General features: G+C 48.7%; 1 protein-coding gene across 1 annotated transcript; it reads left to right on the plus strand.

Annotated features, from left to right (window-relative positions):
* The first annotated feature begins 9,573 nt into the window (after positions 1–9,573).
* On the plus strand, positions 9,574–16,671 carry LOC136528433 (uncharacterized). Its single transcript, XM_066521395.1, has 2 exons — positions 9,574–12,936; positions 16,396–16,671. Exon 1 carries the CDS (start codon positions 9,618–9,620, stop codon positions 12,885–12,887), a length of 3,270 nt encoding a protein of 1,089 aa, XP_066377492.1. The 5' UTR covers positions 9,574–9,617; the 3' UTR covers positions 12,888–12,936; positions 16,396–16,671.
* Positions 16,672–17,796: the final 1,125 nt, after the last annotated feature.

Raw genomic sequence — 17,796 nt, forward strand, 5'->3', positions numbered from 1 at the left:
TTGCCTTCCTAGGCCATGTACTATCAACTGAAGGTGTCGCAGTTGACCCGGCCAAGATTGAAGCCGTGAAAGAGTGGGATCAACCCCGCAATGTGACAGAAGTCAGAAGTTTCTTAGGATTGGCCGGATATTATCGCTGATTCATTGAGAACTTCTCCAAGATAGCCCGTCCAATGACCAACCGTCTGAAGAAGACTAAGGAGTTTGAATGGACGCCCAAGTGCGAGCAAAGCTTCCAGGAATTGAAACAGAAGCTTACCACAACTCCTGTGCTAGCATTGCCTGATATCAGCAAAGATTTCATGGTCTACTGTGATGCATCCCGTCAAGGACTTGGTTGTGTACTAATGCAAGATGGAAGAGTGATAGCATATGCGTCTCGACAGTTGAAAGAACACGAGAACTATTACCCTACTCATGATCTTGAGTTAGCAGCAGTTGTGCATGCCTTGAAGATCTGGAGACACTACTTGATAGGCAACAAGTGTGATATCTATACGGATCACAAGAGCTTGAAGTACTTTTTCACTCAAGAAGATCTAAATATAAGGCAACGCCGATGGCTTGAGTTGATCAAGGACTATGACCTAGAAATTCACTATCATCTGGGAAAAGCTAATGTAGTCGCAGATGCTCTCAGTCGCAAGAGTTACTGTCACACTTTGATCACTGAATCCGTACCACCTGAGCTCAAGGAGGAGATTGCTGATTTCCAACTTGAGATACTACCACATGGCTTGTTGAATGAGCTCCACATACAGTATGATCTCACAGATCGTATCCGTCAAACTCAGAAAAGTTGTGAAGAGATCGAATATCTCCGTGGTCTGATGAAACTAGGCTACAAGACCAACCACTAAGAAGATGAACAAGGAACCATCTGGTTCAAGAACAGAATCTGTGTTCCATCTGACCAAGTACTACGAGAGGAAATTCTATTAGAAGCTCACGATTCCAAGTACTGTATTCACCCTGGAGGTTCAAAGATGTACCAAGACTTGAAGAAACACTTCTAGTGGAAGGGCATGAAGACAGACATTGCAGGATATGTGGCACGTTGTGACACCTGTAATAGAGTCAAGGCTGAACATCAAAGGCCTACAGGTTTGCTAAAGCCTCTTGATGTTCCTGAGTGGAAGTGGGAGAGCATATCCATGGATTTCATAGTTGGATTGCCCTATTCGCAGAAAGGCAATGATTCCATCTGGGTGATTGTTGATTGTTTGACCAAGATTGCTCACTTTGTACCAGTTAAGACCAAGACCAATGCTAAAAAATTAGCAGATCTATATGTTGAGCATATTCTCAGACTGCATGGAGCTCCTTCTAGTATTGTATCTGATCGTGGTCCTCAGTTTGTGTCCCAATTCTAGGAAGCTCTGCACAAGTCCATTGGAACCAAACTTGATTTTAGTATTGCTTACCACCCACAGACAGATGGACAGACAGAGCAAGTAAATTAGATCTTAGAAGACATGCTTTGCGCTAGTGTACGGAGTTATGGCTCAGATTGGGAGAAATGCCTACCCTATGCAGAGTTCTCTTACAACAACAGCTACCAAGCCAGTATCAAGATGTCGCCATTTGAAGCTCTGTATGGCAGACCTTGTAAGACACCTTTGATGTGGTCCCAACTGGGAGAAAGATCGTTCTTTGACTCCGCTAAGATTTGATATGCAGAAGAAGGAGTTGCGCAAGTAAAGGAGAATTTGAGAATTGCTCAAAGTCGATACAAGAGTTATGCTGACAAAAGGAGAAGAGAATTTGAGTTCAATATGGGAGATTTCGTCTATCTCAAGGTATCCCCGCTACGTGGGACTGTCAGATTCCATGTGAAAGGAAAGCTTGCCCCTAGATTTGTTGGCCCATACAAGATTTGCAAGAGGATTGGAAAGCTCGCCTACAAACTTGAGCTACCTGAGGAATTGATGGGTGTACATCCCGTATTCCATGTCTCATAGCTACGCAAGTGTTTGAGAGTGCCCGATGAAGTAGTTCCAACTGATACACTTGACATTCAAGATACACTTGAGTATAAAGAATATCCTATCAGAATTCTGGATAGAGATACCAAAGAGACCCGAAGCAAGACTATTCCAATGTGCAAGATCCAATGGAGCAATCACACAGAGAGAGAAGCAACCTAGGAGAAAGAGTCTGACCTCCGGCTACACTATCCTTATCTTTTCGAAGAGTACGTTACGCTTTAATCTCGAGGATGAGATTCTGTTAAGGGGGTAGGACTGTAACAACCCAAAAATCCATACACTAAAAATACCAACTACAAATTTTTTTCGTAAAAACTCCCATGTGTTGATGAGTGTCATGTATAGAAACCCAACCTAAGAGATGCATTAGGTCTAACCCCAACCCAAGTCAACACATAAGCATGGCATGCCATATGTTAAATCTTGTTTATTTAAATATTGACAAATAAAGTGTTGCATACATTGTTAACTCAAATTGTGATTTGGATTTCCATTTGCTCTATGTTATGCTTAATAACTCCTTTAAAGAAACACACCATAAAAGTAATTACTACTCAAACCAAGGAATAAGGGTTTAAAGAGAAAATTAATTCTATTTTTGTATAACAAAACTACCCCTGTTTTTGTTATACAAAATAGCTAAATAAATTCCTAATATTTATATAAGTATGTTGTGGGCCTCATATTTAAAACTCCAATGAATATGGTGCACCAATTTGGAATTCAAATTTCAAACCAAATTTGAAATCAAACAAAGGAGAAGAAAATAAAACAGAAAAAGATAAAGAAGGAAAGCAGACCCATAGCAGGCTCGGCCTGCTCGGCCCGCGCCATCCAGCCAGCCCCACCGGCCTGCCAACCCCCTTCCGTCTTCCCAGCGCGCGCACGCGGCCCACGAGCCGGCCCAGCACGTCGCGCATGCCCGCGCGCCCTCCGTTTCGCCTGTTGTCGCTGCCTGCCGAGCCCCACCCGTCAGCTTTTCCCTGTTCATCTTCTCCACGCCACGCTCAACCACCCACGTGACCAAGGGCCGACAACGTTGGCAGGGGCGGGCCAGGGGGTCACGCCCGGGGCATGGCCTTGCTCCCCCATGCGCCGTGGTCACGCAACCTCGCGCCACCGTCGGATGCGCCCCACGCCACTCCACCGCACGATACCAGACGCCATTGGAGGCATGGTGCTTGGCTATAAAGCCACGCCCGGTGCCTTAGCCTCTCCCTCAGCCACCCGCGTACTGCTGAAGTCGCCGGAGCCGAGGGCGACGCCGTCGTCATCATCATGGTCGCGGGTCGGCACTGCACGGCTTCCGGAGCTACATGGCCTCGAACCGCCACTACATCACCACCCTATCACCTTCGACACCAACGGTGAGCCCCCTCCCGGTCTCTCCCTGCTAGCCGCCGGACTTTACCGTGTCAGCCATGGCGCTCCACACCGGGAGCGCGTAGGCCAGGGCCGTCTCCGGCCTCTGGGAACACACGCACCCACGCGCACACCCGTGACCATGCCGTGACCACCCCACCGGAGCCCCGTAGTGCACCCGCGCGCCTCGCCGTCGTCACCATGTTGCCGTGGCCGCCGGGGACCCCCTACCGGCCACCTGGAAACCCGAAGCCCCGCCTTGAGCCCTGGATGCCCTTGTCGCGTCCCCATGGATCCGTAGAAGCTTACACGCCCCACCAGGACGCTTCTCCGAGGCCGTAGCCACCTCACCGACACCGCCGTCGTGCCCAGAAGACCGCCGCCGTGGCTGGCACACCACGGGACCCCGCACGCCGTGTTAACCCCACCAACGAAGACACCAAGGCTCGGCGGAGCTTCCACCTGCATCAATTGTGCACCAGCGCCACTGTCAAGGCTCATCGGGTGCTCGCCGCCAGCGTGTAAGCCGCCGTGGAAGAAACAGAGGAGAAGGGGCGAGTTGAGCAGCGCAGCCCTGCACTCGGTGCACGTGAGCCGAGCCGAGGGGAAAAGACGGTGGACTCGGTCCACCATGGACCCTGCCTTAGGTCCATGGACCGTGAACATGGGTCCACCGTGAGCCACGCTCACGCCCACAGCTTGGAAACGAAGCCCAGTAAAGGCCCAAGGCCGTGATGTGGCAGTGCCACAGCATGCCACATGGCGGGCCTAGCCCGGCCCAAATCTAGCCCTGTCCAGGCCCAGTTTGAACCTGGCCCGTATTGACCGTTGACCGGTCAAATGTTGACCGTTGACCTGGCCCCACATGTCAGTGGCACAGACACTCTGGACCCACATGTCAGATGATGACGTCACGCGGGACCCACACGTCAGAAGCCAACACAGCGGGGGTGACGTCATGCTGACGTCACGATGACATCAGCTAGTGACGTCAGCAGCCCTGGCCCCACATGTCAGTGACCCTAACCGTTGACCGTAGACCGTTGACCATTGACTTGCTGTTGACTGATGTTGATTTTGACCGGACCCATATGTCAGTGACCCAAGAGCCCCTGGACCCACCTATCGGAACTGATGACGTTGCTGACGTAATGCTGACGTCAGCTGGACCCCACCTGTCAACTCGGAACTGAGACGCTGACGTCATGCTGACGTCAGCATGCCACGTGGACCAGTCACAGCGGGACACGTGTCAGCCCAGAATTAATTCGGCCTTTTCTATTTTCAGAAATGATTTAAACTTCGGAAATTCATAACTAATTCATATGACCTCAGAAAAATATGAAACCAGGACCAAAATTCATCTAAAATCGAGCTCTACGCAATGAACCCATGTTTGAGTGCATTTGGCTCTTTTGAATTTTCATTGCTTCTTTGTGCTATTCTATAGACGTCGCTAACGCGACTATAATGCGATCGATGCAGACTCGGAGGAGAACTAGACGGACGAGGATCGTGAGTACTGTGAGGAGTACGGAGACGACTACACTGAAGGTGCCACATCCCACCCAATCTCGTAGCACCTATTACGCATGGCTAATATAGTACTGCTATTGCTTTACTTTATAGTTGTAATCACACTGTGATAGGACTTGCATGGTAGTATGCTTTCTTGATGGCCTTTACTTTGACGCAACCTTACCCCTGCTCACCCTGCTATTAGGCTAGACACATGCTTGCTGCTATATTGCTTATTACTTCTACTACGCTTGTACTACATTGATGCGTGGTGGAAACTGGTGATAACTGGACTATGTGGAGAGTGCTGCGTGTGTAACTTGGGTGCGTGGAGGGTAAGGGTTGTGTCGATCAAGTTAGAGTATACGACGAGCCTGGGGCAAGTCTTGCCATGGGGTGCTACCTGGGAACCCCTGGAATGGATACCTGTGGTGGGTAAATGGTATATGAGGTGGTCCTAGGTGTGAACCTGTGATGGGAGGAGTCCGGGATGGAGGTGCTGTGGTGGCACGGTAAATGGAAACCCTGATGAAGACATTCTAGCTTGGTCATCCCTAAGGACCTACTAGTACTCAGATTCACCAGGAAGCCTTACGTACCACTCGCCCTATATGGTGCGGGACGGCCAGACTACTTGGTAGGATATTGCCACTACTGCTAGGTTGATAGCGGACAGTGTAAGGAGGTACGGGGCGCGGAGGATTTCCCCTGCACCCTTCCGAGACTTCATGGAGACCTTGTGGACCCGGCTCATGACTCACAGTTTCAGCCACCCCAGACTAGACTTGGGTGTACCAGGGCTGAATGGTAGAGTGGCATTATCCTTGGCTAGCAAGCGGCCGGAATCAGCCCAGTTGACGACGGTCAGCAAGGAAGGCGGATCTTGTGGTTATGTAAAACCTCTGCAGAGTGTATGGTTGATCGATCGATACATGTGCCGACTTGTCAGCTATGGACCTTTCCTGGGTTTCGCTTAAACTAGATAGCGAGATGAGTCCTTCTCTTCTTCCCCCGTGAGAGAGTGTCGGTCATAGCCAGGGGCTACGGGCCTTGAGACAGTGCCGAGAGGGAGTTGGCCTGTCGACTGAGCGATGGTATGGTAATGGTATGGAGATGGTGGTATATCGATCCCAGGATCGAAACCTGGCTCTGGAATGGAAATGGGGTGGAATGTGTGTGGGAATGGTGTTAAAACTTGACTACACTTTTATATACTTGATATGCTAAATACATAGGAAACCCCAGCCTTATAGGTTCCTTTTGACTATATCCAACTTGCATCCAATTTCCACAAAGCAATGCTCATAGGGTTGGGAGTGGCCAGTACAAATTGTACTGATAAATTTTGGCACACAGGTTCTGCTGAGGAGTATAGCTCCGAGGAGTTTGACGGATGAGGGGTTCGTTCCTACGCTCGAGTTTGGCGATCTTATCTTCAAGCTGTTATGAATGAATGCTACTTTTGATTCCGCCAATGCGGCGATGTAATAATTTATGTATTTCCGCACTATTTACACTCTGATATTATCGTTGTATGGATGTGATATTCGACTGGAATTTGGGTAATATGATCTACAATGGTCTTATTACACTTCGACGTTGTGGATTTCCCTTCGCGGAAATCGGGGTCGTTTCACCGGGTATTGGGGTGAGGTGACTCTGTTCGGCTCTGTATGGTTGGCGGATACTCCGTGGGAGGTCACTGAGACTCTGGTATGCTCAAGACTTAATCAGTTCTAAGGTTCATGACTATCCTCGAATGGTCCGATCTACTGATGGGTGGTCCGGTATGAGCTGGGTACTCTCGGGTTGCTGGGTGACTATTCCTTATAATTCACCGGACGCTCCGTCGTGAGTTACGGACGCTCCGGTATGAACTGGTCACTCTCGGGTTCACTGGCTCGAAGGTTTTATAATTCAATAGACACTCCGCGGAGTACCGCGGACACTTCTATGGTCCCGGCTGACTACAGATAAGACTTTCTAGTGGCTAGACTAGGGGTTAACGGACACTTCGTCCTAATGACGAACTCTCCGTCAGTTGGGCGATAGAACCTATGCTCTTGGGTTCTTGGGTGATGACTTGGGGTTCATGCCTAGATCTTCGATTGAGACCTTCATGCATGTGCATGACACTCCTAGTGTAGCTTAGGTTGACAACTAGGTTTGGGATCCTTATGGTTTAGGCTTGGGTTAACTAGTGTAACTAGTGATTCCTTATCTTAGAGAAAACCCTTAGGATATAGAGAGATTGAGCATGACAACTTAGCTTGGGCTCTTGATGAACTCCTTGTCATCAAGGTTGAAGATCCACACTTGTCCTTCTTGCTTCCAAGCTAAGGAGAGAGATTTCTTACTTGGGTTGCTTCCCACCAAAAGATCCATGAGATGAGAGATTGTGGGAGCTCAAGTACTTGATCTAGATGCTGATCTTGCTGCTCTTTGTAATCTTGGTTCACTTCTCCACCTTCTTCTTCACTTCCACAGTCAAGTTCATCCTTTCCTTCTCTTGTTCTTTCTTCTAGAGAGAGAGTGTGTGAGGGAAATGAGAGGAGAGTGAGTGGAGCTGAGGTTCAGGTGTTGGGAAATATCTCCAATTTGTGCTGACATGTGGGCCATGCCCCTTAATGGATGACAGCTCATTTCCTACTTGATCTGTAGTCTTTGTACTTTTTATGGGATGGTCCGGAAAACATGTCGGACTGTCCGATACACTCTGGTTTCGCCTATCCAAACTTGTGAACCTGATCTCTCTGACCTTGAGTCCATATTGAGGCTTGCAATGGCTGTGCCCATTCTCTATTCCTTTGGTAAACATAAATGCCTTAAGCCGGGTTCTTCGATTGATGTATTCCTTTGACGGTCGTTTGGTTGTCGTGGTTGGCCGGCAGTTAACTTGTGTGTCGTCATGTAGTCGGTTACTAGGGCGTAACACTCTTTGGCTTGGGTGGCTAAGGGTGCCCATGGAATCCAATGGATCGTGCCTCGGGTATCCAAAAGTGACAGCCTATGGTGTAACGGACTTGGGTCGTTACAAGGTGGAAATTAGATGGCACAATTTTGAGTAGATTTTTAGAAAGCCTAATTCAACAACCCCCCCCCCCCCCCCCCACCCCCTCCTAGGTGTCATAGTCCCTTGGACCCGTCTATCATGGATTAGGTTTTTACCAAGAACCCAAGACGCAAGGTGGAAGCCATGGCAGGTGCCTCCAAGGAGGAAGTATTGGTGCCTGAGGGTAAAATTAATGAGACTCTTACACCATGCTTTTAGAATCCATTTATTTTGTAACCTCTATTTGGAACAAAGATCCAACCATATTGGTCTAACCAGTTTTCACACTTTCTTCTCAGCTGCACATATTTATCTTGTTTTCATCCACTCTCTTGACTAATCACTGTAAAACCCTCTACTATGGTACATTCGTGGGTATCTTGCCAAGCTATTCTATTATTACCATGAACAGACAGTGCATTACATGAGAATATTTTGTCCAACTTTCTATTCTGCTAGTTTTATATATAAATTTGAAAACATATGACTAAAAATATGAGAATACAATAAATAAGTTGCTCCTATAAAGGAGGTTGAATAAGCGAATATTTTTAAATCCTATGTGGAGTGATTAAAACATTATTATATGTAATAAGAATGCCAACTGTGCCTCTAGCCACCGCCCACTACCTCTAGCGGCCCACCTCCGCTGCTCCCTTTGAGCTCTCTCGGCTGCCGTTGGTGTGCCTATGGCTGGTGCGGTGTGCCCCTCTCTTCTCACTTCGTCGATGTCTTGCACGGACCACTCTTCTGGTGCTCTCTTGGAGCTAGAGCATGACCCTACTATTGAGTAGCTTTGTGAGGGATTGGATTTCTCCCCTGGTAAGAAATTTGAAGCTGAGGGTGTTCCACAAGTTTTCTTCCTCGATGCACCATCCCTCCTGTTTGCCGAATGGATCCTTCTTCCTGCCTGGTTGAGTTTTCTGAAAGATCGGTTCTTAGTTGCCTCTAAACATGTCGGTTTGCTAGTTCGATAGATATGATGGATCGGGGCCTCCGGGTATATGGAGGTATGCCAAACCTAACAGCATATCACAAGCAGCAACAAGAGGCGACGAATGAGGGTGCATTGCCTGATGCGCGTGAGACGGGTTCTCCATGGACTCTGACTCGGCTCGACATCCATCCAATTCAATGCAACCAAAGACGGACAATAAAAAGATGCATCGATCGGGAGTTTGGAAAATGGAGGGTGTGGGGACCTGAGAGCGGCGGCGTCGTGCAGCGTGGGCAGGGGCGGGCCCATTTGTATTCAAAGGTGTATATACAGTGAATACACCCAAAATTTGTGCCAAAAAAGTTCGTATGTACAGTATGTACATTTATGTGTATAATATTAGAAAAAGAAAAATATAGAAGCAAGAAACTATCGTATCAAAAATTCTGGCTTCTCCTCCTACTCTCCCTCCCAACCGACAGCCCAGCAACACCGAACAGGCGCATCGCATCAGCATCGGCATCGGCATCGGCAAGACGGCACCTCACGCTCAGGCGCTGCTGCAGCGTCGCGGTGGATGGCGGACCGATGTGCGCATGAGCGCCACCACGGGCACAGGGAGTCTGACACAGGGAGCCACACAAGCTAGTAGGCCAGAAGTAAAGAAGGATCAGGCGGTGGCATTGCTCGACCATCTCCACCATTTGGCGGAACCCATCCTGCCCCTCGCCGGTGGCCGGCCGGCAGGTCGGCGGGCGGGATGCCTCCACCGGTCACCCTGGCGTCCTCAACTCGACAAGCCCTACGGCGCATCACAGCAAAAGATCCCATTCATCCAGCGGCGATCGTCGGCAAGTTCTGGGATCAAACGGAGTCCGATTGTGAGGAGCTGGGAGATGCGGACGCCCTGCCGCGGTTCTTCCCAAGGACGGCATCAGCGGCGCCGGCGCCGCCGATCACTGGCCCTTCTCCCGCACCTGCGGCCACGGCCACCGCATGTCAACCGATCCCGAAGCCATCCCCAAGGCGAGTCCGGTTACCATTGATGACGGCATGGAAAGGACCACTGCCACCACCACGGATCACGCCTCTACCCTCCATCGGCGATTTCATCTCGCCGGCGTTGCAGCGGCAAACTCGCCGGCGTCCGGGTGTCCATCGGCCTCAATTTCAAATTCCAAATCTTGGATCCACCGTCATCCAAAACCGGACTCGGCCCAAGCCGACGCGACCGGCTCAGGTCGCCCCGACTCGGTCGGCTACGAGACGGCCTCTGGTCGCACCGCATAAGGGCGGTCCCACGCAAGCCGAAGCCTCCACGCAACCACTCCGAGGCCCGAGACGTCGAGTGGTCAACCCTACGATCATCGACGCCGCCGCAACCTGCGCTCCGTCATACCTCGAGGTGCTGATGGCCGGGGGAGACGGGGGAAGGAGAGGAGGCCGGGGCGCTCCTGGCAGCGGCGGAGCCGATCGCCGCCGGGGTCGCGGCCGCGCCATCATCGACGACGGACGCGGACGGGACGACGGCCAGGGACATCGAGGACGTGGTCGCGGGGGTCCGATGCACAACTCTGGCCGTGGGGGTCCAGCACCCTCTGCCGGCCGTGGAGGCCCTCCACCGGCTGGCCCTCCACCGGCCGGCGGTAGGGGCAACTCTGCCCGGGGTGGACGAAACCCTCGGCACGCAGGAGGTGAAGCTGACAAAGATCAAGGTCCAAATAGCTCTGCAACAGAGGCTGCAGTGGTTGAACAGGGACAAGCCGAGCAAGAAGAAGGGAAGAAAAGGAAACGAAACACAGTGAAGAAGGTGTGCACTATTTGCACGGATGAGCACTTCACAAATTTATGCCCTTTGTTGCGAGGCCCCAAACCCTCAGTCGCGTTGTGTGGTGCAGCTGAGGATGGGATGGGGTTTTTCCAAATCCAGGGTGCAAGAAATAATCAGATCGTGGAGACATCACAGTCTTCAATTGCAGCACTCGTCACTGTCAAAGTCGGCAAAGTATCGGCACAGTTACTTCAGGCGGAGCTGGCTAGGATTATCCCGGTCCGTTGGGATTGGGAGGTACAACAGCTGGGGGCTAACTCTTATGTTGTCCCCTTCCCCAGCAAAGAAGAACTGGATCGCATGATAGCAATAGACACCATCAACACAAAGAACAAGGAAGGCACTATATCTTTTGCTGAGTTTGTGGATGATGTGCAGCCTATTAAGGTGTTGGAGCAGGTATGGCTAAATGTCACCGGTGTCCCTAGGCGCCTGCGTTCGTTCCTATCGCTGTGGGCAGTGGGGACTATTGTTGGAGCTACGCAGAAGGTGGACATGGTTCATCTCAGGGCAACAGGTCAAGCCCGCATTCTAGTGGCTGTTTTTGACCCCAAGAAGATACCAGGTATGGCGGACGTTTGTGTTGGCACTAGTATCTACCGCCTATTTTTCAAGGCGGAGGAAGATTTACAAGCCGACACCGGTGCTGATCCGTCTGATGAGGACTTGTTGAGTGATAAAGATCTGGAGGAGGGAGACCGTGAAATGGAAGATGCGGAAGATCCTAACCCGCAGAACCCTCAGGATAATAGGAAGTCTTCCCAACAAGCACCGCAGCATACTCAAAATGTCCCACCTATGCAACAGGCAAATCTAGTAGATGAAGCTTTGGACTTGGCCTGTGAGCAACTCTTGGATGAGATCAGTCTTAAAGTTGCTTTGGAGTCTGACCTGGGGACTACCAGGAAGAGTTACTCTCCACCAACACAAGAAGAATTAGCGTTTTTTAACTCTAATAATACTCTTTTTTCTTCTGCTGTTGTGCCACTACCTTCGACAAAGATTGCTAGTACATTTGTCGACGCTTCGGGTGAGGGAGGAGAGGGCTTTACTCCGCCATTGCCCTCCCCCTCGCCACCGCTGGAGCTGGTGTCTCTTGCTGCCCCTATTGATATAGGGTGCGGCCTCGTTGGGGGCTCATCGGAGGCGGCCCTCTCTTCTACTTCTACAGCGGTGGAGACCGGTATCATGACGTCGGTCCCTGCAGCGGTGGAGGAACCAGAGTACGCCCCCGCTGCACAGGGACGTGGCCCGGCACCCCCACCACTGGAGGTCACCGCCCTGATGGCTGCACAGGGAGGTGGCTCGGCCACATCGACGGAGGAGACGCTCCGGCTTGACTCGTCGTCACCCAATGTTGAGGTGGCTCAGGTGATGGAGTCCACCGCTGCGGAGGTTCAGGAGGGGGGCCCTACTTCGCCACTCGCCCCCCTGTCCACGCCGACCGGGGGAGAGACAGTGGTGGTGCCGGCCTCTGCTACCTGGGGAGAGGTAGCGGGGACTACCGCCACTGCTACTCTCTCCACCCAGCCTGGAGAGGCTGTGGAGACGCCACTGCCTGCTGCACCCTCTCCCCCTGCTACGACCTTGGGAGAGGCAGCGGTGGCACCAGCCGGTGCATCTCAGGCCGTCTTGGAGGCAGCATTGTTGGAAGGAGCGGGTGCTACCTCACCATCTCTTGAGGGAGCCTCCAATCCCACACCTGTGGTGGTTCCCATCAAAGAACTACGACGGAGCACCAGAAACGCAACTTTAGCGGATGTTCATACACTCCATAAGGCGGAACGTTTGACGGCGAAAAAGAACCTCGAATTCTCAGGTAACTCTTTTAATACCTTTCCAGATTCGAAAATTATTTCAAACCTTGGTAGGGTAGGCATCAACCTAGAATCCTCTACTGTTGCAGTTTTAAAAAATATTGAGGTAGCTAGGTCAGCCTTTTGTCAAAATACAAAAAAAGGTTGTTCTTCCTCTAGGTGCTCTGATATAGAGAGTGATGTTGAGAAAGAGGACCACCTTGAGGGTATTCTCAGCCACGCTTGTGGAGATCTAAATGAGAATATGCCGGTTGCTGAGTTGGATTCCATCATTGATGCACCACCTCTCAGTACAAAGAAGATTTATAACAATGCCAAAATTCGTGGCAAAGTCAAACTTCTTAAAAAGGCCAAAACCCCTTCTAAAATCATTATAAAATGAAGGGAGTTTTCTGGAATAGCAGAGGTCTTGCAGACTTGGCTAAACATAGGTACTTGAGGGAACTAGTTAAGGAAGAGCAAATCAATTTTATTGCAATTTCCGAGACTGGACGTGAATCCTTTCCAGATCATGTCCTCAAAGATCTTTGTGCGGGACATGAGTTTCTTTGGCACACCATGGCCCCCCATGGTAGATCAGGGGGCATTCTTTTAGGGGTTGATCTGAATTTTTTTGATATTGGAGCAATAGATGAGGGAGATTTTTATGTAAAATTCACCCTACGGTGCAAATCTAATGACTTCAAGTTCGTACTATATACAGTATATGGACCTGCCCAAATTCAAAACAAGAATGCTTTCCTGGTAGAACTAGCTAACACTTGCTCTAAAGAATCTCTTCCTTATATAATAGGAGGGGATTTTAATATAATGCGAGAGCGAGAAGATAAGAGCTCAGGGGATTTTGACTATAAGTGGCCTAATCTTTTCAATGCTGTCATTGATTCTCTGGATCTTAAAGAGATTGTCATGTCAGGCCGCCAATATACTTGGGCAGGACCTGGAGATGACCCGACTTTTGAAAAGTTAGACAGAGTCCTTGTGACCACTGAATGGGAGAATCAATTCCCACTCACTACAGTTGAGGCTAGAGATAGAAATATCTCTGACCATACCCCTCTCGTTCTTAGCACTGGCCACTCGACCCACCAGTTAAATAATCACCCTTTCAAATTTGAGAGAGGGTGGCTATTAAGGGAAGGGTTTTATGGTATGGTTGCAAATATCTGGCAATCTCCTTGTTCAGGATCAAATTCTCTGGAGCGGTGGCAATCCAAAATCCGCAGACTCAGACAGTATCTGAGGGGATGGGCTAAACATACTGCCGGGTCTTATAAAAAAGAGAAGAAGACTATACTAGGACGCTTAGAAATTCTTGACAAGAAAACTGAGACTTCTCAGTTATCTGATCAAGAAATTAATTTAAAACATTATTTAAAAGAACGTCTAGTTAATCTGCTGAGAGAGGAGGAACTCAAGTGGTATGAGCGTGCCAAGGTGAAAACACTATTGGAAGGTGATGCTAACACTCGTTTCTTCCATCTAGTGGCTAATGGGAAACACCGAAAGCAGCATATCTACAAACTTGAAAATGATCAAGGTGCTGTAATTGGTGATGATTGCCTCAAAAGCCATATTACAAACTATTATAAGAATCTCTTTGGGTCCCCCGAACAATCTGCTATCACTCTTGAGGAGGATCATATTGTAGATATTCCTCAAGTGCCCCCGGAAGAAAATGATATCTTAATTAGTCCATTCACCGAATCTGAGGTGAGGGATGCAATCTTCCAGATGGAACATAATAAAGCTCCAGGACCAGATGGTTTTCCTGCGGAATTCTATCAGGTTTTTTGGGAAATTATCAAGGAGGACCTTCTTTGTCTCTTTGCAGACCTACATTTGGAGACACTCGATCTCTACAGTTTGAATTTTGGAGTCATTACTCTAATTCCAAAGATTCAAAATGCCACAAAAATTCAGCAATATCGACCAATTTGCGTCCTCAATGTGAGTTTCAAGATATTCACAAAAGTGGGCACAAATAGACTGAATACGGTTGCCAAAACAGTGGTGAAACCAACACAGTCGGCCTTTATGCCAGGTAGGAATATTATGGAAGGTGTGGTAATTCTCCACGAAACCATCCATGAATTACACTCTAAGAAAAGAAACGGAGTCATTTTCAAAATTGACTTTGAAAAAGCATATGACAAGGTCAAGTGGTCGTTCTTACAACAGACTTTGCGTATGAAAGGTTTCTCACCTAAATGGTGTAGGTGGGTTCAGAATATGGTCTCTGGAGGAAGTGTGGGGATTAAAGTTAATGATGACATTGGCCCATACTTCCAAACCAGAAGGGGACTCCGGCAGGGTGATCCTATGTCACCTATCTTATTTAACATCGTCGCTGATATGCTAGCTATTCTTATTAATAGAGCAAAAGCGGATGGGCAGATAAGTGGAATTATCCCCCACCTGGTTGATGATGGTTTATCAATCCTACAATATGCAGATGACACCATCATGTTTCTAGACCACGATCAAGAACAAGCGAAAAATCTCAAACTTTTACTATGCGCCTTTGAACAATTATCTGGGCTCAAAATTAATTTCCACAAGAGTGAGATTTTTTGCTTTGGGGCAGCCAAAGAAATGGAATCCTTCTACACTGATCTCTTTGGCTGTAAAGCAGGGGAATACCCCTTCAGATATCTAGGCATCCCTATGCACCACCGGCAACTCCTTAATTCTGAATGGAGAAAAGTTGAAGAGCGATTCGAACAAAAGCTCTCATGCTGGAAAGCGAAATACTTATCCTATGGGGGACGTCTAGTACTGCTTAATTCTGTATTAAGCAGCCTACCCATGTTTATGATGTCTTTCTTTGAGATCCCAAAAGGAGTTATCAAAAAACTCAATCATTTTAGGTCGAGGTTCTTCTGGCAAGGATCCTCAGAGAAACATAAATACCGCCTTGCCAAATGGGATATCATTTGTCGTCCCAAGGATCAAGGTGGACTAGGTATTCTGAATTTACAACTGCAAAATAAATGCCTACTAGCAAAATGGCTAGTGAATCTCATGAACACAGAAGGCATATGGCAAACGCTATTACAGAATAAATACCTAAATTCAAAAAGTTTATCCCAGGTCACGGCAAAGCCAAATGATTCACATTTTTGGAGAGGCCTCATGCATATCAAGGATGAGGTGCTGGCAAAAGGTTCTTTCGATATTAAGGATGGAACCACGGCTAGATTTTGGGATGATGTATGGGTAGGTGCTAGGCCTCTGAAAGTTCGTTATCCATCTTTATATAATATTGTGAGAGATCCTCACGCTACAGTCTCAAAGATAATGAGCACTAGCCCTCTGAATATTTCTTTTAGGAGGGCTCTGGTGGGTAATAAACTTACAGAATGGCTTAGTCTAGTAGCAAGTATTTCTCATGTCGAACTAATAATGGATCTGATCATTTTAGATGGAGTTTAACCAGCTCAGGTTCATTCTCAGTCAGATCCATGTATCTCAACCTTATAGATACAAATACATCTTTTCGGCATAGGAAGATTTGGAAGATAAAAGTTCCTCTAAAAATAAAAATTTTCCTCTGGTTCCTACAAAGAGGTGTCATTCTTACCAAAGATAACCTGTCTAGGAAAAATTGGAAAGGGAGTCAGAATTGCGTTTGTTGCAATGGGAATGAAACTATTCAACACTTATTCCTGGACTGCCCTATTGCCATAATGATTTGGAGGATTATCTTCTTTGCTACTAGTTTAACTCAACCTAGATCAATCAGCCACATGTTTGGTAACTGGCTGTCTAATCAAAATAAAAGGATTAGAAATTTGATTTGGGTGGGAGTGGCTGCTATGTGTTGGGCTATTTGGAGATGCCGTAATGATGTTGTTTTTAATAAAATAAAATCTAACTCTATTATGCAGGTCATTTTCAGGGGAGCGTACTGGTTACGCTTCTGGGCCCAGCTGCAGCGTGAAGAGCAAGCTAAGGACGCGCTCTCGACAATAAGCAAGAAATTAGAAGTTATTGCTCTAGAGATATCCAATAACGGATGGAAACAATTTTATTGTTTAAGTTAGCGTCTTGGTCATGTTATAAGACCTTGGCTTTCTTTTTGGTTTTATCATTTTCTGTAATTTTGGGCTGTGTACATCTACGGATGTAGAGGCCGGATGTTTATCCATTATCTAAAAAAAAAAGCTCCACGGCATCGGCAAAATTTGGTGTGTTATTAGCTTCCCATAATCCCATTCAATATAGGATGGATTGCAATTTGTTATAACTTGGAGAATAGAAAGAGGGGAGTCCAGTTTACTGATTCCCTCAAAAAATGCCGAATATACTAGTTGTCGGCCCAGTTGAAACGTTACTCTGGTTGAGTTTCTTTCGGGTCCATGGGTATGGGCCTTAACAGCTGGCGGAGCACATCTGCAGCAACCTGCGAAATGAAACTCCCAGATAAGAGTAGCAGGCTTCCGATCCAGGACACCCAAAAATGGCAGAAACAAGAGATCCCTTCTCCCGAAGTTGAAAATCCTCCGTCTCCAAAGTGACCACATATACCACACAAAATGCTTGAACCAATTTGTAGCAGACACTCAGCTGCATACAAGCAAAAATGCTGCAAACAAATTAAATTACAACACAAAAGTTACTTCACGACGCCCTCGCTCACGGCCCACGCGACGCCCATGCCCCACTCAGCCGCGCCCCGACCGTGTCCCAGCCTTCTTCCCCAACTCTGACTAGGGTTCCGTCGACTAGCGCCCCTCTTTCTTCAACAATTCCGGCCGGCTTAGAAGGGCTAGCCGGGGTGAGGCAGGCCGGGCAGGCGGTGGGGAAGGAGGACAGGCGGTTCGGGGCCTGGCGGCGGCGAAGGCGGCTATGCCAGGGAGGGACAGGGGCGCCATGGCCAAAGGGTGGTTGCAGCGGTCGGAGCTCGCCGTCGCGAGAGGGGGGGAGAGGAAGAAGGCGGTGAAGCTGCGGAGCTCTGACAGATCCTAGCATGTCGCGGCGGGGGCGATGACGGGGAGGAGGGTGGGGTCGAGGAGGCGAGAGCGGACGGTGGGCGAGCCGGGGGAAGCGGGGGAGGAGGGGGCGGTGGAGCAGAGGCACGGCAAGAGGTTGAAGACGGGTCGCGCGCTCCCCCGTCGCGCGATAACTTCGTCCGTGTCGAAATTCAACATGTTGATATCACATACTTGCGTTTCAGGACCAAGTCAATGAATCGGATTAATTGAGCTTTGCATTTATTATATATTATTACAGGCTTCGGTTATGATCCACTAAATTATAATTTTTGTCCATCGATAGTGCCTGGACAG

This window comes from Miscanthus floridulus, chromosome 19 (assembly GCF_019320115.1).
Source record: "Miscanthus floridulus cultivar M001 chromosome 19, ASM1932011v1, whole genome shotgun sequence".
NCBI lineage: Eukaryota > Viridiplantae > Streptophyta > Magnoliopsida > Poales > Poaceae > Miscanthus > Miscanthus floridulus.

Coding starts and splice junctions, on each gene's coding strand:
- LOC136528433 (XM_066521395.1), top strand. CDS start 9,618: ATGCCTCCACCGGTCACCCTGGCGTCCTCAACTCGACAAGCCCTACGG.